This window comes from Somniosus microcephalus, chromosome 19 (assembly GCF_052327205.1).
Source record: "Somniosus microcephalus isolate GS21.2 chromosome 19, FLI_Smic_1.0, whole genome shotgun sequence".
NCBI classification, from domain to species: domain Eukaryota; kingdom Metazoa; phylum Chordata; class Chondrichthyes; order Squaliformes; family Somniosidae; genus Somniosus; species Somniosus microcephalus.
This window is the reverse complement of record NC_141005.1, coordinates 25,819,095-25,842,762: the sequence shown is the minus strand read 5'-3', so window position 1 is coordinate 25,842,762 and position 23,668 is coordinate 25,819,095. Positions and strand designations below refer to the sequence as shown.

At 47.2% G+C, this 23,668-nt stretch overlaps 2 protein-coding genes across 2 annotated transcripts in view; one reads left to right on the top strand and one right to left on the bottom strand.

Annotated features, from left to right (window-relative positions):
* The window catches only part of pla2g3 (phospholipase A2 group III), a 29,563-nt gene extending 25,214 nt beyond the window's left edge, over positions 1–4,349 (top strand). The window contains exon 7 of the mRNA XM_085961418.1: positions 343–4,349. Coding sequence (XP_085817544.1) covers positions 343–556 — 214 coding nt within the window. The 3' untranslated portion in view covers positions 557–4,349. The remainder of the gene's footprint in view (positions 1–342) is intronic.
* Positions 4,350–7,198: 2,849 nt separating this feature from the next.
* Positions 7,199–23,668, bottom strand: part of inpp5jb (inositol polyphosphate-5-phosphatase Jb) — a 97,709-nt gene continuing 81,239 nt past the window's right edge. Inside the window, exons 10-13 of the mRNA XM_085961417.1 lie at positions 19,938–20,075; positions 14,040–14,123; positions 13,111–13,215; positions 7,199–11,512 (exon numbers count right to left, since the gene is read on the bottom strand). Coding sequence (XP_085817543.1) covers positions 10,697–11,512; positions 13,111–13,215; positions 14,040–14,123; positions 19,938–20,075 — 1,143 coding nt within the window. The 3' untranslated portion in view covers positions 7,199–10,696. The remainder of the gene's footprint in view (positions 11,513–13,110; positions 13,216–14,039; positions 14,124–19,937; positions 20,076–23,668) is intronic.

Below are 23,668 nucleotides of genomic sequence, written 5' to 3'. Positions count from 1 at the left end.
GAGGGGTGCCATAAAATGGAACACAAATGGACAAAACTACAGGGTTAGTTTAGCTGAATAAGTATGACCCTGTGTGACCTGGTCTGTGCTGAATTAATTGATCTCAGGAGGGGTGTTGCGATTGGGAGTAAGCACCATCATGAGCTGAATAAAGAAAATTGAGGGGTGAACACAGAACGTTGCATCATTCGCGATGTTCTTTGATAAAACTATAAAGAAAAGGCGGCAATGTTTGCTTAGTTGTGTCAATGGCTCCATTGTGGGCAGAGTACGGTGGGCCAGTTGCTCAGCCCTGCCAGTGTCCTGGATACTGCTCTCTACAGCAAGTGATTTCCATTCTAGGTGTGAAAATCAGTCAAGTTCCACTGTGGCTATCCTTTCTAAACCCAAATATCTCCGGAAGATTCTGAAAGTCCGGAGGACCGTGGATGAATCTCTGTATCCATTACCGGATGAGCACGAAAGAAACCAGAATGGAACATTTATCGGCACAAGCTCTGTAAAACTGTACGACAAGTGTTTACAAATGATTCGGGCTTTGACTGTAAAGGCTTAAAGACTTCTTTGAGGGCTACAGTAGCATGGGTCATGCGGCTCATTCTGATTGACTTTTACATGTTCTACTACCTAGAATGATGAGGTCAAGACTACCTCAGATCAGCGTGACATCTACGCTACGTAATCCTGCACCCTTTACCATCCAAAGACCTCATCGTACCTGGACCTTTTCCATTCAGTTCTTTTCACCTGGTTTTTGCCCCAATTCTCCCCATATAACCCAGCTGTTCACTATTCTGCCTGGTAAACTTCAGCAAGCATTTTTGAACCCCAAGCTTGTGTAAGAATCTTTAATAATCAATCTCTCTTTGACAATACAACAAAAAAATACTATTTTTAAGTTTGCAACAATGCCACCTAGAATGTACCAGCAGCACGCTCAACTTTTCCTCCCAAACCTGGTTCAATACGAGTGCTGTCCTACCAGGCGGAGTTCCATCAAAATAGCTTCCATTTTTCTGTCTCTGAAGTACTGTGGCCATTTAGACTGAAAGGGACATGGCATTAACAAAAATTCTATTTTAAAAAAAAATGATGATTACTCTGTTTCAGAGATTTGGACAGTCTGTGCTTCTGTGTAAGAGTACAAATATATATTTTTATTTTTAAAGTTAAGAGCTAAGATTTATAATGCAAGACACTGCCAAGTTTAGAAAGATTATGATAGAAGGTACAACACATAGTAGTGGTTGCGTTATGCCAGATTGGGTTTTCAAGAGAGTGCTAAATAGGATAGAGGAGGGGTTGAACAGATGGAAGAAAGGGAGTGAGTAAGATGAGGATTTTGCCAACCACCTCGGGACTCTGAACAGGTCAGAGCAATGACGAGAACAGGTGGCAGACGTCCACATGACCAGTAATAGTAGCTCCTCAAATGTGGCCTGGTGCTGGAAGTGAAGAAATTAAAGTAATTAGAACAAGATATTAAAATAAGTTGACCGATTTATTGATCTCCAGGTGTTCAAAGCCTGTCCAAGCTGTGCCAGCATCTCATGGAGCATCCCTATGTTGACTGTTCTATCAAAATGTCTCCTACAACTACATATGATCCAGCAGATCTCCACGCTCACGTGATTTACAACTGCTGCAAAAGTGCAATAAATTCTATTGGATTTCGAAGAGAATGGTGAAGAACCCTACATATATAAATAAAGTTTACATTCGATCGCCCTCCCTCTCACTCCTCCAGCCTACACGTGTGTTCTGATAGCATTAGCGGTTTTGGCCTCAAGTGATCTGACATGATATGGCAGCAGTCCAATTGGCATATGTGCCCGAGCTGGGTAGTTGCTGGAAGGACATTAGGTAAGGACAGGTTCAGGGTCAAATGTGAAGCTTCCCACACTGGATAACCTACCGACAGCCACTGTTGCATTCACACTTGAAGACTGACATGTTATGCAATAATATTGGAAGGCTGTCATACCCATAAACTGTACCTAAATCAGTAACTCCAGGCAACAAGAGAAAAAGAGTACAGTACTATGCAACTTGTCTTGCCATGGAGTTTGAAGTGACAGGAAATGAGGGAGATGGGAATTCAGGTGAGCCCCAGCATTGCAGCTCATGCCACGCATGCACTGATGGGCAGTTATATAACACATGGACTGGGCAGTATTACAAAGCACCAACAACTCCGGGTTAAGCATCAGGATCTGAAAGAGCAAAGTTACACGATTAAAACATGCTCCAGGGCATCTCATTCTTTATAACGTACAGTGCAAGTCTGCACTGTGCTTTTCTTCCAATATCTCCTCTCCTGAATGCGCGAACACATGCCCCAAGTGTGCAGATGGCTCTCCAGTACCTCACTCCTAGCATTCTGAATGGATGAGCCTAGAAGAGTGATTGTCTGCAGGTTAATCAGCTGTGAAGGGCCTCCTAGCCAAGATTGATCCTGCCCTCTGCTGATGCCCAGGTAGGAATGATTTTTCAGCAGTCACTATCATGGTCACAAGTGGGAACTCTGGCTGATAATTTTTCCCCTTCCTAGCACTGGAGAGGAGGTGGCGGAGGCAAATGCAGTGCCTCTATTGCTGGCCTTTATTGCAAAGGGAATGAAGTATAAAAGTAGGGAAGTCCTGTTACAACTGAGACCACACCTGGAGTGCTGTGTACAGTTTTAGTCTCCTTATTTAAGGAAGGATATACTTGCATTGGAGGCAGTTCAGAGAAGGTTCACGAGGTTGATTCCGGAGATGAAAGGGGTTGTCTTATGAAGAAAGGTTGAGCAGGTTGGGCCTATACTCATTGGAGTTTAGAAGAATGAGAGGGGATCTTATTGAAATGTATAAGATTCTGAAGGGGCTCGGCAGGGTAGATACAGAGAGGATGTTTCCCCTTGTGGGGGTATCTGGAACTAGGGGGCATCCTTTTAAATTGGAAATAAGGAGGAATTTCTTCTGAAGGTCGTGAATCTTTGGAATTCTCTTCCCCAGACAGCTGTGGAGGCTGGGTCATTGAATATATTTAAGGTGGAGATAGGCAGATTTTTGAACGATAAGGGAGTCGAGGGTTATGGGGAGCGGGCAGGGAAGTGGAGTTGAGGCCAAGATCAGATCAGCCATGATCTTATTGAATGGCGGAGCAGGCTCGAGGGGCCAAATGACCTACTCCTGCTCCTATGTCTTATGTTCTTATGACCAGAGCTCAGCTGATCTCACACAGACCACACATTGAACCCGAGGCCTTCCCATCAGAATAGCAGGTGTAGTTTTCATTCAGTTTTTAGCTTGGTGGGGCGGAGTGTCAAACAGCTATGGATAGTTAGATCCTGTGATCATACCACATGAGGTTAACTTTAGTAAAATCGGGCCTTTTTTTATTACTGAATGTTATGGTAAAATAGTAGACCCTGTATTTAGGTTGATTTAATAGAAACAGAGGGCCTACTCGAGAAAAGTGAAGGCAGAGGGGTGACCTGATCGAGGTCTTTAAGATTATGAAAGGGTTTGATAAGGTAGATGTAAAGATGTTTCCACTTGTGGGGGCGACCAAAACTAGGGGCCGTAAATATAAAATAGTCACTAATAAATCCAATAGGCAATTCGGGAGAAACTTCTTTACCCAGAGAGTGGTGAGAATGTGGAACTCGCTTCCACAGCGAGTAGTTGAAGCAAATAGTATAGATGCATTTAAGGGGAAGCTAGATAAGCACATGAGGGAGAAAGGAAAAGAAGGTTATGCTGATGGGGTTAGATGATGATGGTTGGGAGGAGGCCTGTGTGGAGCATAAACACCGGCACAGACCAGTTTGGCTGAATGGGCTGTTTCTGTGCTGTAGACTATGTAATTCCACGTAAATAAATCTGAACACCAACTCGGTCTGTTTTCCGAATACTGTATAGACCAGGCGTTTTCCGAATACTGTATAGACCAGGCATCAGTGGCCTGGAATTTGTGGTTGTAATGATGGCAAAACAGTTAGCGTTCACCGTTATTACTCTGTAAAACTGACAGCAACTTCTGGAGTCTGCATATGCGCAGTTAAATGCGGAAATCCGGAAGTTGCTGTCGGTCATAGGGTGCGCTGTTGCAGTCCTCACAAATGGAAATCAATTAAAATGACTGAATTGACATGAACTTCCACTGTTCTCGCTGTAAAAACCCTTGAAAAAGTTAAGCTTTGTTGAATGAGGTGCAACTGAGTTTTTAATGGCGTACTAACTCATAATTACTGCTGAACAACCACTCTCGCCCTGAAAAACTAATTTTATATTTGTGAAATGTCATTTTCTCCATTCCATGATAAAAATTCCATAGATTTCTAAAATAAAAATTAATTTTTTTGATATTTCAGCTTCTACCTTAATTCCATGTGTATGTCCCAGTCTTCATTTTGCTTTCTGTAAAATTATAAAAGGGAATGATAAAACCTGCTTTTTACTTCCTGGTTTGCTGTCTGCGAGAATGTGATTGGCTGCTTAGCCTGCTTGATTACATCACTGTTGCTGGACACCACAGATCCCCCTATAGATGACGCCAGATGGAAAATCACATCGGAAAAGGTGAACTCGACGACACAGAGCCCGCTACAAGTTTGTGGGCAGCTCTCTTCGAGGTCAGCGGCAAGCGTTGTCCCTTTGCTGCTGACCACAAATGCTGTCCCCTACAGCTTAGGACATCACTGGTCAGTTTAAATAGGCAGAGAGATTCTGTGGTATTAACATCTGTCTCCACCTTGTGGAAGCAGCGAGTAAAGCAGACCCTATATGTATAGGAAATAGCAAACCTTTGTGTGTGTGTGTGTGTGTGTGTGTGTGTGTGTGTGTGTGTGTGTGTATAAGTAACACAGTAGTTCAAGAGTAGAGTTTCCGCTCAGTCGCGCTGGTTTTTTTCGGTGCAATTCGTCCAAAATCAGTGTAACCTGTGCAAAATATCGCAGAATTTTAAGCACAAATTACATTCAGCGCAAATGGAGTTTCTGCAATCTTTTGCACTAATTTAAAAATCATCGTGCTGGTAGGTAGCCACGCCGACTAAACTAGCCACGGCCCCAGGGAGAATTAATCACCATTGGAAGTTTCTGCCAATTGCGCTCATTTGCGGGCCTTCGAGGAGGCTCTCAAAATTAAGCTGTTTTTTTGTGCGCAAGGACACAGTTTAAAAGCTTTTGAATGTAATTTTTTTTAAACTCACTGACTACAGTGCCCTAATATAACTAGCAAATGGTTCTTTTTTTTAGTCATTTTCAGTCATTTAAAATCATGTTACTCACAGGTGATGGATTGACGGTGATTAAAGACAGCAGCTTTCCTTCCCTAAGCGGACATTAGTGAACCAGTTGGGTTTTTACACCAATCTGGTAGTTTCATGATAGTTTCCAGATTTATTTAATTAACTGAATTTAAATTCCCCAACTGCTGCGGTGGGATTTGAACTCGCATCGCCAGGATTATTAGTCCAGTAACATAACCACTATGTTAATGCACCCTGAGTCATTGACTGCAACAGCCCTCTAGTAGCATTGTGTTCCTGTTGGCCTCCGTGTTGCTGGTATAATAACATGCTATAAAAAAAAATGTGGCACCCGAACCTATGAAATTGACTTCTGAGCAGTTGATTGTATGGACTTTTAATGTATTAACATTTGAAATGGTCCCTGCACTACCCCGAATGCTGGCATAACTCGAGCAGGCCCCTGATTCTAACTATTCAGAATAATAACCCATAATGAAAAAGATCTAGCTTAACGTCTCTGTGAAACAAACCCAAGCTCAGGATTACACTCAATAAACTTTATTCATTGTTTAATCGCAGTGAAACTTTTTACATCCACAGAGCATGTCATGTTTTACAGCTGACTTCAATCAATGGAAGACAGGAGTCTCACACACAACACATACACACTCACACAGCAATTACAGCCAGCCACTGTCTCCAGCTCAAGCTGTACATGACTGCCCTCCGAATCCTGCAGCAAAAGTGAATCCAGTAAGAGATTGCTTCATATTCGCCATGCAGAATATTTCAGTGCAATGTGAAGATTTTACATTTAGAAAGTGATGAAGCCTTTTGCTGTGATGGTATAGTGCCCCAGGTTATGGTGAAAAGAAATTTTGTCCTAATTTGAAATCGCAGCTGGACGTTTCTGGTTGTTCGAAACTGGTGAACAATTTCCACAAACTTAAGAGTGGTTCTCCAAATCGGAAAATTACTGCTGGAATACTGCACGCGGCAGGAATAGGGCCCAATACCTGTGCAGTTTAGACAACACTGAACAATAGGGAGTCCCCTGTGGTAAAAATGCTGCTCTCTTTATCTCATCTCTGATGCCTGAGCATTTTTCTTTCCCTGTTTTCTCATTGCACCCCATAAAGTTTTGTGACCTGATACTGCACCTATACTGAAATATCCTCATCTATACGGGAGAGTCCTGGGGGGAAAAATTGGGTATTGCCTATTTTGAGGCGCTAATACTGGCTGTGCGCAAAGTTTAGCGCCATAGCGCTAATTATCACCTACGACTGCAAAATTCGCCCCTGGAGGTGATTTGAGCGCTAAATCAGGTGCTACACACCTCTCGCGACGCTACCGAAGCTCAGGCGATGTCCGTTACCATGGAAGTCAGACAGACTGGTGCCATCCAGTTCTTAAAGGGGAGGGGCCATTTTGCTGGCCAGCCACACCCTGCTCATTGCAGCCTTGAATCGCGGCCTGGAGTGACCTCTAAAGCAATTGTGTTGGAAGCACTAAGGGAAAGAGCTCAGCGCTTAGGAACCTCAAAAGTGGTTCTCAGGACCTAAAACTCCTTTGGACAGCGTTGAATCTCTGCAGAAGTCTCTCTCCCTCTCAACCTGAGTGTTCCAAAAATTTCGCCGCGAAGAAAAGGCAGGAAGCGCCCGCCTTTAAATAGCGCTCCCCAGCCCCTTCCTCACTTGAAAACGTTCCCCTCTACCTGTCGTTCCTAGCGGCAGGCAATAAGGCAGGGGGCGCGACTCAATATCCGGTTCGGGGCATTGCACGCTTGACTGATGTCACAATCTGTGGGCATAGGATATTGTGGCGGTAGTGTTTAGCGCCGCCACAAAACGACTGGTCAATTTCGCTAAAATCGCCATGCTCGGGAACCAAGTTCCTAGCGCCCCCCGCCCCCCCGGAGGTGCTAACCAACCAAAATTTCCCCCCCCCCCCGCCATGGTCTTATAGTGAAGAGTCCACATCAGAACATAAGAATTAGGAGCAGGAATAGGCCATTCGGCCCCTCGAGCCTGCTCCACCATTCAGTAAGATCATGGCTGATCTTCGACCTCGACTCCACTTTCTCGCCCTATCCCATATCCCTTGATTCCCCTAGAGTCCAAAAATCTATCAATCTCAGCTTTTAATATACTCAACGACTGGGAATCCACAGCCCTCTGAGGCAGAGAATTCCAAAGATCCACAACCCTCTGAGTGAAGAAATTCCTCCTCATCTCAGTCTTAAATGGCCGACCCCTTATCCTGAGATGCCCCCTAGTCCTAGACTCTCCAGCCAGGGGAAACAATCTCTCAGCATCTACAATAACAAAATACTGCGGATGCTGGAAATCCGAAATAACAACAGAGAACGCTGGAAATACTCAGCAGGCCAGGCAGCATCAGTGGAGAGAGAAACAGAGTTAATGTTTCAGGTCGAAGACCTTTTGTCAGAACTGGAAAAAAGCAGGAAATGGAAAGCAAGTTTAGGGGCTGGGAAAAGGGGGAGGGGATGAAAGAACAAAAGGGAAGGTCAGTGATAGGATAGAAAGCAGGAGAGATTAAGAGACATCTCTGTTTCTCCACAGATGCTGCCTGGCCTGCTGAGTTTTTCCAGCGTTTTCTGTTGTTCTCTCAGCATCTACCCTGTCAAGCCCCCTCAGAATATGTTTCAATGAGATCCCCTCTCATTCTTCTAAACGCCAGAGAGTATAGGCTCAATCTCTCTCATCATAGGACAACCTTTTCATCCCAGGAATCAATCTAGTGAACCTTCTTACACCACCTCCAAGGCAAGTATATCTTTAGATAAGACCAAAATTGTGCACAGGTGTGGTCTCACTAAAGCCCTGTAAAATTGTAGCGAGATTTCCTTACTCTTGTTCTCCTACCCCCTTACAATAAAGGCCAGTATGCCATTTGCCTTCCGAATTGCTTGCTGTACCTGCATGCTAACTCTCTGTGTTTTTTGTACGAGGACACCCAAACTCTCTGTACACCAACATTTAATCGTTTCTCACCATTTAAAAATATTCTGTTTTCCTATTCTTCCTACCAAAGTGAATAACCTCACATTTCCCCACATTATACTCCATCTGCTACCTTATTGCCCACCCACTTAACCTGCTTATATCCCTTTGCAGGCTCTTTTTGCCCTCCTCACAGCTTACTGTCCCACCTAGCTTTGTATAATCAGCAAACTTGGATACATTACACTCGGTCCCTTCATCTAAGTTATTACTGAAGAGTCCACGTCTATACTGAAGATTCCTTGTCTTTTAGCGAAGAGGCCACATCTTTACTGAAGATTCCTCATATAGTGAAGAATTCACGTTTACACTGAAGAGTCCATGTCAACACCGAAGAGTCCACGTCTATACTGAAGGCTCCATGTCAATACTGAAGAGTCCTCATCTTATAGTGAAGAGCCCTGTTCTATACTGAAGAGTCCATGTTTATACTGAAGAGTTCACCATATTCTTTTCTCATTTTCATTTTCACCAATGCTGACTAGATGAACAATGGCCAGCAGGGCTAAGTACTGGAAGGCATCCAACACTTGTAGAATTGTACATCAGCTAAAGCCAGCATATTCAGGATGGGAGAGGAGAAAATTGATCAGAGTGAAGGGAGAAGGCAAAATAATTTAAATATTTTATACAAAAAGTTTACGTAATTATATACATCCTTTCAACGACATAATTTATTTTTAATATGTATTTTTTCACATTTAGCAAAGCCTGATGTTCACACACATTCATGGTTACTGTACTTTTACATCTGTACTGGATGAATTGCCAATGTCAACCATCAGGGGAGACTTAAACAGAGGCCAGGTACCCCCCTGTCCCTGAGAGTGAGTGAGTGAATCAGTGGGCGAGTCGCCCCAGACCCCCACACCCCAACCTAACAGCCAGCTACAGACTGGTTGCAGAGCAATCCGTCAATGCAAGATGGATAGCACAGTGAGGCCTTGGGGAATTGAGAAGAAAGCTTAGCAAACAGGTCACCTGTCTTTACAGCCCAGCAATCTGCAGCTTTGCTCCACCATCAGAGTGAAATAAAGGCTGGGGACACACTGCATACGCAAAGTGGGAACCTTGGAAAATGGTGCAAGTTCTACTTAAACACCAATTAATTTGGCAATTATGAGTTCAACACGGCTACCACATGGATTCAACATTACAGACCTGACGAGCCATTTTTACCCTATCGGGCCGGGCGGGTGGACAGTTAAAATGGCCCAGATTACTTACCCGCCGGGAAGCTGACTAGCTCCTTCTGACAGCGATTTCACTCAGGATTCTGGACGGACGGCTAAGTTGTCCATCCAAAGCCGGTGGGGTATATGCAGATCAGGGTCCAACGATGTCATCCATCCCTGACTGCAATTTTAACTCCGGCCTGAGTGGGGAAGCCACCGCGGCTTTCACACCAGGTGAAGGCCAGTCAGTACCTGTCAGGAAGAAGAGACAACACAGCAGGAGCAGCAGCAGGACTGCTACTCCTGACCCCCGAAGGAAAGTTCAGGCCTCTCCTGCCCCATACTCCGCCCTGCCACCGCACCTTCCCAACCATGACACCTCCCCGGGAGCAACCTTCCCCACACTTACCTGAGAGCTGGTGCGCGGCCAAGGGTCACCCGTTTTTCCAGAAGCCATCAGCCGCATCCTTCCCATTCCAGGCGGGAAGTGAACCGGCAGCATGTCCGGGAGTTAAAATACCCTGGGTCTGTGTTCTGCAGCAGTGTATGATGTATTGTTCCACACTCCCTATGTTCCTGGTACCCACATGAATAGCATAGGCCTTCATTGTAACAGGAACAGCAAATTTCAGGCTATAAAGCGAGAGATGGACAGTGACATAGATATCGACAAACATTGAGAAATAGAGATATAAGGTGATTCTATGATCGCACACTCCTAGCAAGAAGCTATGCTCGCAGGGAATGGTGGTCGAAGGTCAAGGATACAATGTTGTATCCATGTCTTCAACCCATGTTCCCTGAGAATGTGGCTTCCCCGATGAGAGCACACGACTTCAGAATCACCCCGTTATAGAGCGAGATGTGGCAAGGCAAATATAGAGGAATAGATAGACAATTTAAAAAGAGACAAAGACAGGAAATGAGAGCAGGTAAAACAAGCACAGACACAAAGTGAGAAAAGGAAAGAGGGAAAGGCAAGAGAGAGAGAGATGAAGACAAGGAACAGGTGTGCTGGAGTGTGTGTGTGCTGAGTTCCAATCACACAATGTCATGGTATTATTTACAGTGCAGGTTAAGTAAACTAATTAAATAATTACATAATGACTGCATCCACACGACAGCTCGAGGCTCAGATAGTTATTAAGCCTGATAGAAGAGCTCACTATCACATTAAAAATCAGGATAACCCTTGCAGGCTGATTGCCCCACACGTCCTTCAACCACGAGTAACGAGAAGAGACCTTTGATTTCTCGTTACTTTGGTGTTATATTTGCCGGCGGGTGTTGGACAGGTTTCAGCTCTAGCCTAAGACTTGCATTGCCTTCTCCAGCAGCCATGGCACTCTTCACGCCAGTGTTTCTCTCTGAACTCGTTGCTCTGCCCCGGCCTCCTCCTGCCTGAGGCCTCGTATCGGTGGCGGTGACCTGGACGCTGGGGCTCGGAGACCTGGAGTGATGTGTCTTGCTGGCGGAGAGCTGACTTGCTTCATCGGGCTTCAAAGCGACGGCTCCATCCCGACGAGGCAACTGGGAGAGTTTCGAAGACAAAGGTGGATGCGGAACACCGTCGCTTTGCTGCTTGTCACGCAGCTGTCCCATGAGCTCCTGAGCCTGGGTACTAGGCCTCCCTGTACTGGTGGCGGCCCCGTCAGGAACAGCCTGACCTTTGCCCCGAGTTGCTGGGTTTTTGAAAGCCGTTGGAGCTGAAGGTGAAAGTGCGTCCCTCAAGTTGCATGGGGAGTGCTGGCCATTTCCCGCAGTGGCGCTGGCCCCTGGCACTTTGAGTTGTCCAGATTTTACCACCTGAGCTTCCCTCGGCGAGGGGCTGCGGCTTTTGCTTTTGCGCTTGGAGCCAATACTGAGGTTGAGACCCTGCAGGGATTTCGCTATCGGTATAACAGGGCTCTTACTCCGACTTCGACTCCTGCTGCACCTCTTCTTCATTTTGCCTGGGCTGGGGCTGCGGGATTTGGGGCGGATCAGCTTCAGGGTGCTCATCTCCTCTCCGTCAGAGCTGGAATCAGAGCTGTCAGACTTGCTGGAGTTGGAACTTGAGGAGGGCAGAATTATCTAGAGGGGAAAAAAATAGGAAATTTACTTTGAATTCATCTGTATATAATCCTTGCACACCCTCTTTCTACTCTTGACGTTTGACTAAAGCAGTTTCCGTGTCTTGACTGTCTGCTGCACCTCGTATCCAGACAGTTGGGAATGATTCGTAACAAGATCGAAGTGCCACGCACCCCACTGGAGACTGGTCTTCACCTCAGGTACCTTCTGTCTGCAGTACAGAGCAGCCCCACCGATCACTGTCAATCTGTAATATTTTGGGGGGAGTGCCAGGGCAGGGGTGTCCATGTGACACCTTTAACTATCTGTAATGCTCCTTGTTTAAAATATTAAAATGCAATTTTAGTATCGGAGCTTATGGTTGTATAGCACAGGGTGGTCTGGTGTAATTCCAATTTCCTGTCCCCTGCAAACTGCACTGGTCGCACTCTCGCCTCTAAGTCAGAAGGTTGTGGGTTCAAGTCCCACTCCAGGTACAAGATCTAGGCTGACACTCCAGTGCAATGCTGAGGGAGCGCTGCACTGTTGGAGGTGACGTATTTCGGATGAGACATTAAACTGAGACTCTGTCTGCCCTCTCAGGTGTACGTAAAAGATCCCACGGCACTATTTCAGAGAAGAGCTGGGGAGTTATCCCCGGAGTCCTGGCCAATATTTATCCCTCAACCAACATCTAACAACAGATGATCTGGTCATTATCACATTGCTATTTGTGGGGCCTGACTGTGCGCAAATGGGTGCCGCGTTTCCTACATTACGACACTGACTACACTTCCTTGGTTGTAATGCACGTTGGGACGTCCTGAGGTACGTGAAAGTCTTTCTTTGTGACATTGGGGGAAGGACATATCTCTGGGTGACTTTTGCATTCCTTCGAATGGCTGCCCTGACAAGCAGTGTTGACAGTAGTTGAAAGCAGGCCATGCAGCTCTCCCTCTGCCCACTGACATGCCCCTGTTGTGCATCATTCAAAATGAGCTCCGGTGTATTTATTATTAGTAGACTAAGCCCGAGGCCTTTTCAAAGGATGTGGGTCTTCCTGGTCTGTTTGGCTCAGTTACTCATTGGATGAACTCACTGAGCTGCTGTGGGAGCCTCGAGAGTCATCGGCAAGGCTTGCACATTAAGATTGGCCAATTGATTGAGGTGTCAAGGATTTCTGGCACCCATGGAGGAAGGGTCAGGATCTTCAGGAGAGGATGGGAGAAAATTCAATTTTGCAAACAAGTTTTCCTTGTAGTTACCCAGCCTGTGCCCAGGTTTCCGGCGACGATGCCGGTTATTTGCCAGCATCCCACTACCAGCACAGAGAATCAAGGAAATATTTACATGGCAGAGCGGGAATGGAATCACCAAGCACATGCCCAACTCCTGTCTCTCTATGGCACAGCAAGAGCTGAGTCACCAAGCTGCCAACTTAATTAGACTGGCACTGGGCATGGCATCCCACGGATCATCACACCTGGGCACTACTGCATTCACCTACATGCATTGTGATACTCATTTGTGAAATACGTCCTTGCATACAGAAACGCAAGCACATGCAGCAAGGACAAATGGTAAGCATCGAGGACAGTTCTTGGGCTGCATGTTCTGACCTGGAATGGCTCAGTCACTCCCACAATGGTGTTGAAATTGTTGCTGTAGTAGCACAGGATGTACTCCCCGGTGCCCTTTGGCACGGATTCCTCACTGAACATGACCTGCAGAGAGACGGAAGAAATTCCACAACAAATAATAGCATGGAACTGATACAGTGCAGCTTGAGTTTGCATTTGGTCTTTGCTGAATTTTCTCTCCATTCTCTCTTTCCCCTGAAGAAGTTGACTTTGGCTGGGTGACAGCCACCTTCCTGCGCCCCACCCGGCACCATTTTTATGTACCCGCCCAAGCAGCGAGTGTCACCAGGCTATTCACTGTGGAGGGCATCACATCCGAGTAGCACAGTTTAGATGTAGATTCTACTCTATCCCAACAAACTTTGTCGAGCAGCCTTATTGCGCTGTACAAGATGGCCAATTTAATGCCAAATTATGGCAATTTGGTGCAGTGAGCTCACACCCATTTAAACAGGTTTGAGATTGTCCAAACTCATTTTGGATAGGATCCCTACAGCCAGCAGAGAGAGGAGACTTTCATCTAAACATAGAAATACATAGGTTACGACATGGAAACAGGCCATTCAGCCAAACCAGTCCATGTCAGCGTTTACCCTCCATGTGAGTAAAGAGTCCTAATCACATGTGCCCACCCTGTTCCTATATCCTTTTATCCTTTCCTCCCTCCAATATAATCTTGAATATTGACATGGTTTCTGGCTCAAACACAAACCCTTAGCAGTAAATCCACAGCCTCACAACTCTCTTTTGTCAAAAAGTTTCTCCTGCCTAAACAATCTGGCTTGGATGTGAACCCATATGACAGAGGGAAGAAGCCTATGTCTAACCCACCACACCACCCGGTCCCCCAGGAGTACAATGAGATTGCTTCCAGTATCATCAGGGAGCGATTGCGTGGCAGTAATTACCTGATAGCATTGCTTCATCGCGTCCGCTTCATCATGCTTTGCCCAGACATAGGTTATGTAGTCCTTGTGGTGTTTAAAGCCAACCTGCGAGAATGGATAGGAAAGAAAAGCAAAAGAGGTCTGTCAGGTCTTTTTTTCTCTTCAGTCTCTCTTGACCCCATCTGATCAAGGGCAGGCCTGCACTACAGCTCTAAGCCTAGCCCTAGAAGTAGCCTCTGCCTAGATGGCAGCTGGGCAGTAGCGTTTTCAGAACCCAGTGCTGCTGAAACGGAATTTCTTTGAAAGTTCCCCAGTGAAGTGGCGCAGATCTTTTACCACTACACATTCAGTCTTCACCCGGGCAATGCACCAGAGTGTGGCAGCTGTTTGTGGAATTGTAACTGGCATGAGTCATCGCCTTCAGCATTGGAAAGAAAGGTTAGGTGGAAAATTCAGAGAGAAAATTGAAGGAGAAGGAAAAAAATGACATCATACCTACAACCGGTGAATCAACCCTTTGAGGATAGACCTAGCTAAAGGCCCCGGAATTCTAGTGTCCCTTCTCCCCGGTGGAAATGCAGTGGAGCAGGATGCATGACCACCTGCAGCTTCAGCTGTAGACCCAGTATCCAAGCGCAAGGATAAGGATCATTGCCAACATGGGGGCAGGTGGGCTGTAGGGGTGTGTCAGAGGCCTCCATCCTATTGTGCTGACGGAACTTGGATTGACGTCCAGCCACTCCAGTAGGAGCACTCCACGAACTGAGAAGACAAAACGCTGTAATTTTTCCACTGCTTCTAAGGGAGCAAAGTGACATGTGATAGCACTCTTGCCTCTGAGTCAGAAGGTCGTGGGTTCAAGTCCCACTCCAGAGTGCTGTGCTGTTGGAACTGCCGTTTTTCGGATGAGATGTTAAACCAAGGCCCTCTCAGGTGGACATAAAAGATCCCACGGCACTATTCGTAGAAGAGCAGGGGAGTTCAACCGACATCCCTAAAATAGATTATCTGGTCAATAACCCATTGCCGTTTGTGGGATCTTGCTGTGCGTAAAATGGCTGCCGCATTTTTCCCTACATTACAACAGCGTCTACCCTTGAAAAGTACTTCATTGGGTGTAACGCGCTTTCGGACATCCTGAGGTTATGAAAGGCGCTATAGAAATGCAAGGTCTTTTTTCTTTCTCTCTGTGATTGATCACCTTTCACTCATGCATGCCTGGGGTCTTTACCAGGCTCACAATAGAACCTAAAACAGCTCTCACACAGTGTGTGTTAAACTGGGCCTGGAGAGAGTGTAATGTGTAGAATGTATGAGGAAGTCCAGGAACTCCCCAGACTTACCCTCTGGGGACAGAACTTGCCAGCTCCGTATATGCCAACCTGCAAAAGCTACAAATTGCTTCAAAAGAGGTGACATGGCCACCGAAGCTGACAACTTGAAAAACACAATGTACAACTAGAAATCACCCCTGAATAAGCCTGTGACCAAGAACACTGCTTCAGGCAACTGAACAAGTTAAATTCCTTTTTATTACATTGGATTTATTATTGTTTCAGGATTACATTGCACAATTCAATATTTGTTATCAATGTTAAAAGCCCCTATAACAGCACACCTGGTTCTGAATGACTCTTACTCTGTCTGATTCTTGCTCCATAAAGTACAGCGCCAGCCTCCTGTACATGTGCGATGTCAGAGCGGGCGCACAAGAGGCTCGATGCTATATTTGTGGGGCGAGAGTCAGCCAAACCTTCAAATACTATCTGAGGAGTCACTATGTGAACAGAGCAAATGGGGGCTCAAAAAGCAAGCTGCCCACTCAACGTGAGGATGGTTGGTAATTTCTGCTTCCTCTCACCAGAATTTGGACCAGATTTTGCACAGAGCAGAAACCCAGCAGATTCGAGTTCTGCCTACCCATGGGGGCAGTCTGCTCACTCTTTGCCCTCCCCATGGGGGCAGTCTGCTCACTCTTTGCCCTCCCCATGGGGGCAGTCTGCTCACTCAGTGCCCTCCCCATGGAGCAGTCTGCTCACTCAGTGCCCTCCCCATGGGGCAGTCTGCTCACTCAGTGCCCTCCCCATGGGGGCAGTCTGCTCACTCAGTGCCCTCCCCATGGGGGCAGACTGCTCACTCAGTGCCCTCCCCATGGGGGCAGACTGCTCACTCAGTGCCCTCCCCATGGGGCAGTCTGCTCACCCTGTGCCCTCCCCGTGGGGCACTTTGCTCACCCTGTGCCCTCCCCATGGGGCAGTCTGCTCACCCTGTGCCCTCCCCATGGGGCAGTCTGCTCACTCAGTGCCCACCCCATGGGGCAGTCTGCTCACTCAGTACCCTCCCCATGGGGGGCAGTCTGCTCGCTCTGTGCCCTCCCCATGGGGGGCAGTCTGCTCACTCAGTGCCCTCCCCATGGGGGCAGTCTGCTCACTCAGTGCCCTCCCCATGGGGCAGTCTGCTCACCCTGTGCCCTCCCCATGGGGCCCTCTGCTCACTCTTTGCCCTCCCCATGGGGGCAGTCTGCTCACTCTTTGCCCTCCCCATGGGGGCAGTCTGCTCACTCTGTGCCCTCCCCATGGGGCAGTCTGCTCGCTCTGTGCCCTCCCCAGTCCCCGGAAATTTGGCCACACGCTATTCAGTTTCCTGCAGGGATAGAAACTAAATTTTATGGTAATGGAATTAATTATATTCAGCTTTTTCAAGGCTTGGGTCAGAAATAACCTTGGACTTCAAAAAGGTTATTACTTTTTTACAGTTTAACTGGCTTTAAAATAGCAACTGCTGGCAATTTATTAAAAGATGCTACTGGGGGAATCTGGGCCACTTGAAAGGTGAAGCCGTTTGTTTCCAGTCCCTGGACAACACTCCTACTTTCCATTCCTGTTTCCAGAGTAAGTGAGGCGAGGAAAAAAAGCTCTTCAGTACGTCGAACGTATTTAGAACACAGATCTCCTTCTCATTTTAACATTAAATTCATGGCTCTGTTACCTTACCAGCACCCGAGGCAGCTGTATACAGGCCGGTGAGTGAGAAAGCTCATGGTAACCTATACAGGACGGGTGACCCCACATAAGATGGTGGCATTTCCCGCTGGCAGTTTCGGTAACATCTGCCCTCGAGGGTTTGTCCAGAGCTACCGATAGAATTCACCCCTCTCGGTGGATACTGGAGCCACAGCAACAGGGCCACTGCCTCACGTGTAGCTCTACCACCAAAGCTAGGGCATCTGTGGGAGTAGTACAGGAAACTTTGGTTTATCCGGAGGTTATATGTCCAGAATACTCGATCTAACGGCAAAAATCAGGAGCCGTTTTCTATAAGTTTTTTTCGTTATCGTTGCTTTTTTTTCCCAGTCAGGCACTGCAAGGTCTGTAGCTATAGCAACAGCTTCAGCTAGAGACGCTTGCAGCTGCAGCCGACTGTTTAGAAGCTGTTGCTAAGCAACAGTGTTTGTTGTCAGATACGGAGATGAAAACCTCCGTATGCTTCAACATTAACTTTGTATGTCTGGCAGTTTTGATAGATCGGCAACAGCTCGGTCCCGTCGGTGCCGGATATCACAAAGTTTCCTGTACAAGGTAAATGTAGCATTTGACACATCATCAGACTAGAGATTCAACCACTCTCTCCTTCACCCAGGATAATCTGGTCTCTCAGTAAAATACACAATAGTGTAGATATCTATCATAGAAACATAGAAGATAGGAGCAGGAGTAGGCCATTCGGCCCCTCGAGCCTGCTCCGCCATTCAATGAGATCATGGCTGATCATCCAAACTCAGTACCCTGTCCCTGCTTTCTCCCCATATCCCTTTAGCCTTAAGAAATATATCCAACTCCTTCTTGAATATATTTAATGAATTGGCCTCTACTGCCTTCTGTGGTAGAGAATTCCACAGGTTCACCACTCTCTGGGTGAAGAAATTCCTCCTCATCTCTGTCCTAAATGGCTTACCCCTTATCCTTAGACTGTGACCCCCTGATTCTGGACTCCCCGACCATCGGGAACATCCTTCCTGCATCTAGCCTGTCTAGTCCTGTTAGAATGTTATAAGTTTCAATGAGATCTCCTCTCATTCTTCTAAACTCCAGCGAGTATAAGCCCAATCGACCCAATCTCTCCTCATACGTCATTCCTGCCATCCCTGGTGAATCTTCGCTGCACTCCCTCCATGGCAAGAACATCCTTCCTCAGATAAGGCGACCAAAACTGCACACAATACTCAAGATGTGGTCTCACCAAGGCCCTGTACAACTGCAGCAAGACATCCTTGTTCCTGTACTCAAACCCTCTCGCTACGAAGGCCAACATACCATTTGCTTTCTTAACCGCCTGCTGCACCTGCATGCTTACCTTCAGTGACTGGTGCACAAGGATGCCCAGGTCTCGTTGCACTTCCCCTTCTCCCAATCTATTGCCATTCAGATAATAATCTGCCTTCTTGTTTTTGACACCAAAGTGGATAACCTCGTATTTATCCACGTTATATTGCATCTGCCATGCTTCTGCCCAATCACCCAACCTATCCAAATCATACTGGAGTTTCTCGGCATCCTGTCATAAAGTATACCAAGACAGATTTTTTCGTTGTATTCATTCTCGGGATGTGGACGTCCCTGGCAAGGCTGGAATTTATTGTCTATCCCTAGTTCCCCATAGAAGTTAATGGTGGGCCTTCTTCTTGAACTGCTGCACTGTGTGATACGACTGAATGGCTTGCTAGGCCTCTTCAGAGAGCTGTTAAGAGTCAACCACACTGGAGTCACATATAGGCCAGACCGGGTAAGGGTGGCAGGTCTCAAAATGCCATGGTTTGAGAATCTAAATATTCCCAATATTCCCATGCTTGATCTGCTGCTCCTGTACAAGATTTTGGATTCTAGAAACATGAGGCGCCCATTTTGGAAAATGATAGAAATGTAAAATGCCATTGATTCTGTGTCATTAATGGGGGCGATTTTAACCCTACTCGCTCAGCAGAAACCTGGTGATGGGCAGTTAAAATCGCCCCGGCTCTTACCTGTCCGAAACATCTGCAATTTTAACCTGCTCTCCTGAGCAGGCAGCAAGGACACACGCCCGGAGCCAACGGGGTCCTTCTTTACATATACGTGTGGTGGCCCGATTACATCATTGAGACCCGACTGTAATTTTAACTCGGGCCTGAGCGGGAAATCCACCTGGAGTTAAAATTGGGGCTTCCTTCCCACCCCGTGAAAATTACAGGAATCCCTGTAGATATGAATGTGAGGCCACACCTTGAGTATTGTGTGCAGTTTTGGTCGCCTTATCTGAGGAAGGATGTTCTTGCCATGGAGGGAGTGCAGTGAAGATACACCAGACTGATACCTGGGATGGCAGGAATGACGTATGAAGAGAGATTGGGTCAATTAGGCTTATATTCGCTAGAGTTTAGAAGAATGAGAGGGGATCTCATTGAAATTTATAAAATTCTAACAGGACTAGACAGACTAGATGCAGGAAGGATGTTCCCGATGGCGGGGGAGTCCAGAACCAGGGGTCACAGTCTAAGGATAAGGGGTAAGCCATTTAGGACTGAGATGAGGAGGAATTTCTTTATCCAGAGAGTGGTGAACCTGTGGAATTCTCTACCACAGAAGGCAGTGGAGGCCAATTCATTAAATATATTCAAGAAGAAGTTAGATATATTTCTTAAGGCTAAAGGGATCAAGGGATATGGGGAGAAGGCAGGGACAGGGTACTGAGTTTGGATGATCAGCCATGATCGCATTGAATGGCGGAGCAGGCTCGATGGGCCGAATGGCCTACTCCTGCTCCTATCTTCTATGTTTCTATGTCTGTGACATGGCATTCACACGCCAGCCCGCTGCTGACCTTTGAGTTCTGGCCACGCTGGCCTTTCTCAACCACCCCAGAATTGTGCTGTAAATAGCTTACCCTGTACAAACCAAGCCAGTCCCACGAGCTCCTGGCGAAGGAGCCTGCCATCCTGTATCTGACCACAGCGTCTGACGGCTTGTTCCATTCATCCTCCACCTGGAGCTGAATCAATGGGGTCTGCAGTTTATGGGAAAACTACAAAAGGAAATCAGAAAAAAAATGAAACAAAAACACAGAGCCTTAAGTGAAATGAGTTTGGACAAATAGCAATCCACTCCTGGTGACTATGAGCCGACAGAGAACAACTACCCTTAATTCAACACTAATTGTCATTAAAGTGATAACCTCACTCAGATAGGTCATAGGGTGGCTAGGGCAAAGCAAAAAAATGTCACGCGGATGTACAGGGACACTCTTTGAGGTTGGGACAGAGAGCTTTATTAACGTCTACTCATGACCTGGAGTGCTTGACACTCGCACAGTATCACACTCAAGGTCCCTACAAACCCCCAATTGTGGGAAATTGTGCGAAGAGAGCAGCCAGCATGATTTTCAATTGGGGTCTGGGGCGGGCTGAATATTAGTACATGCCAAATATGGCCGACATCACAGGAGGTGGCAGGAAGGCTTCCTCACCAGAATTCTCATGGCTCCCAGGTCCTTTCCGCCCAGCCAGAAACAGCCCAGTGTTCAGGTCATTATAAGGGTGGAAGTGGGGCCCACTGGGGTCTTCAAGTTGGTGCCATGGCCTGGAAGCCTCCAGAATTGACTGTGCGAAATTATTTGACAGGCCTTCTTACAAGGGGGTTGTGATCACAGGCAGAGTTGCATCTTTTGTCATCAGCAGACCCCCCACTACCACCCCCCCCATGCAGACATTTAGAGTCACATCTTCTCTCTCCCCTCCTCTAGAAGGCGCCCAAGACGTACCCATACTGGGGTGGGTGCCCATCGACAAGCTTTGAATGAGATGACTGGGTCAGGAGTGGAGGTCAGTGGTGTCTCCTCCACTGCAGTTACTACAGGAGGGTACCAACTAAGAAGGCAAATGGTATGTTGGCCTTCGAAGCGAGAGGGTTCGAGTACAGGAACAAGGATGTCTTGCTGTAGTTGTACAGGGCCTTGGTGAGACCACACATTGAGTATTGTGTGCAGTTTTGGTCGCCTTATCTGAGGAAGGATGTTCTTGCCATGGAGGGAGTGCAGCGAAGATTCACCAGACTGATACCTGGGATGGCAGGAATGACATATGAGGAGAGATTGGGTCGATTGGGCTTATACTCACTGGAGTTTAGAAGAATGAGAGAGGATCTCACTGAAACTTATAACATTCTAACAGGACTAGACAGACTAGATGCAGGAAGGATGTTCCCGATGGTCGGGGAGTCCAGAACCAGGGGTCACAGTCTAAGGATAAGGGGTAAGCCATTTAGGACAGAGATGAGGAGGAATTTCTTCACCCAGAGAGTGGTGAACCTGTGGAATTCTCTACCACAGAAGGCAGTTGAGGCCAATTCATTAAATATATTCAAGAAGGAGTTGGATATATTTCTTAAGGCTAAAGGGATCAAGGGATATGGGGAGAAGGCAGGGACAGGGTACTGAGTGTGGATGATCAGCCATGATCGCATTGAATGGCGGAGCAGGCTCGAGGGGCCGAATGGCCTACTCCTGCTCCTATCTTCTATGTTTCTATATTTCTATCAGGAAAGACCGAACAGGCCGGGGCTCTTCGCTCTAGAAAAGAGAAGACTGAGAGGTGACCTGATAGAGGTCTGTCAAATTACGAAGGGGTTCACTAGGGTAGATATAGAGAAGATGTTTCCACTTGTGGGGGAGTCCAAAACCTGGGGCCGTAAGATAGTCACTAATAAATCCAATAGGGAATTCAGGAGAAACTTCTTTACACAGAGAGTGGTGAGAATGTGGAACCTGCTACCACAAGGAGTGGTTGAAGCAAATAGTATAGATGCATTTGAGGAGAAGCTAGAAATGTAAATGATGGAGAAAATAGAAAGATATATCAATAGGGTGAGCTGAAGTAGATAGAGTGGGAGGAGGCTCGCGTGGAGCATAAACACCGGCATAAATAGGTTGGGCCGAATGGCCTGTTCCTGTGCTGATGGGCAGGAAAAAACCAGCTGGTCCATCCAGCCTGCCCCACACCACGATGGCCAGATATTCATGACTAAAATAAGTAGCAACACCCTAATCACACAACAAGAATATTGCCACCAGTCCACTGATTCAGTTCCCCGTGCTCCAGGGCTCTGCCCCATCACTCACCATGGCTCACCAGAGTGTGTGAAATCCGAATCAGCTGATTTCACTGTATGAAAGGACTAATGACCCCTCACTGGCAAGTTCCAGCAATAAGCCCATTGCATGGGAGAAATCAAAAATGTTAGATATAGGAGTTTGATCAATGTGACTGAGAAAAGGCTGGGAGAGTATCCAGCAGAACGTCAGAAATCAGGCAGAGAATCGGGAATCAGGATAAGAGAGAGGCAGGCAGAGAATCGGGAATCAGGAGGAGAGAGGCAGGCAGAGAATCAGGAATCAGGAGGAGAGAGGCAGGCAGAGAATCGGGAATCAGGATAAGAGAGAGGCAGGCAGAGAATCGGGAATCAGGAGGAGAGAGGCAGGCAGAGAATCGGGAATCAGGATAAGAGAGAGGCAGGCAGAGAATCAGGAATCAGGAGGAGAGAGGCAGGCAGGGAATCGGGAATCAGGAGGAGAGAGGCAGGCAGAGAATCAGGAATCAGGAGGAGAGAGGCAGGCAGGGAATCGGGAATCAGGAGGAGAGAGGCAGGCAGAGAATCAGGAATCAGGAGGAGAGAGGCAGGCAGAGAATCGGGAATCAGGAGGAGAGAGGCAGGCAGAGAATCGGGAATCAGGAGGAGAGAGGCAGGCAGAGAATCAGGAATCAGGAGGAGAGAGGCAGGCAGAGAATCAGGAATCAGGAGGAGAGAGGCAGGCAGAGAATCAGGAATCAGGAGGAGAGAGGCAGGCAGAGAATCGGGAATCAGGAGGAGAGAGGCAGGCAGAGAATCAGGAATCAGGATAAGAGAGAGGCAGGCAGAGAATCGGGAATCAGGAGGAGAGAGGCAGGCAGAGAATCGGGAATCAGGAGGAGAGAGGCAGGCAGAGAATCAGGAATCAGGATAAGAGAGAGGCAGGCAGAGAATCGGGAATCAGGAGGAGAGAGGCAGGCAGAGAATCGGGAATCAGGAGGAGAGAGGCAGGCAGAGAATCGGGAATCAGGATAAGAGAGAGGCAGGCAGAGAATCAGGAATCAGGAGGAGAGAGGCAGGCAGAGAATTGGGAATCAGGAGGAGAGAGGCAGGCAGAGAATCAGGAATCAGGAGGAGAGAGGCAGGCAGAGAATCAGGAATCAGGAGGAGAGAGGCAGGCAGAGAATCGGGAATCAGGATAAGAGAGAGGCAGGCAGAGAATCAGGAATCAGGAGGAGAGAGGCAGGCAGAGAATTGGGAATCAGGAGGAGAGAGGCAGGCAGAGAATCGGGAATCAGGAGGAGAGAGGCAGGCAGAGAATCAGGAATCAGGAGGAGAGAGGCAGGCAGAGAATCAGGAATCAGGAGGAGAGAGGCAGGCAGAGAATTGGGAATCAGGATAAGAGAGAGGCAGGCAGAGAATCAGGAATCAGGAGGAGAGAGGCAGGCAGAGAATCGGGAATCAGGAGGAGAGAGGCAGGCAGAGAATCGGGAATCAGGATAATAGAGAGGCAGGCAGAGAATCGGGAATCAGGAGGAAAGAGGCAGGCAGAGA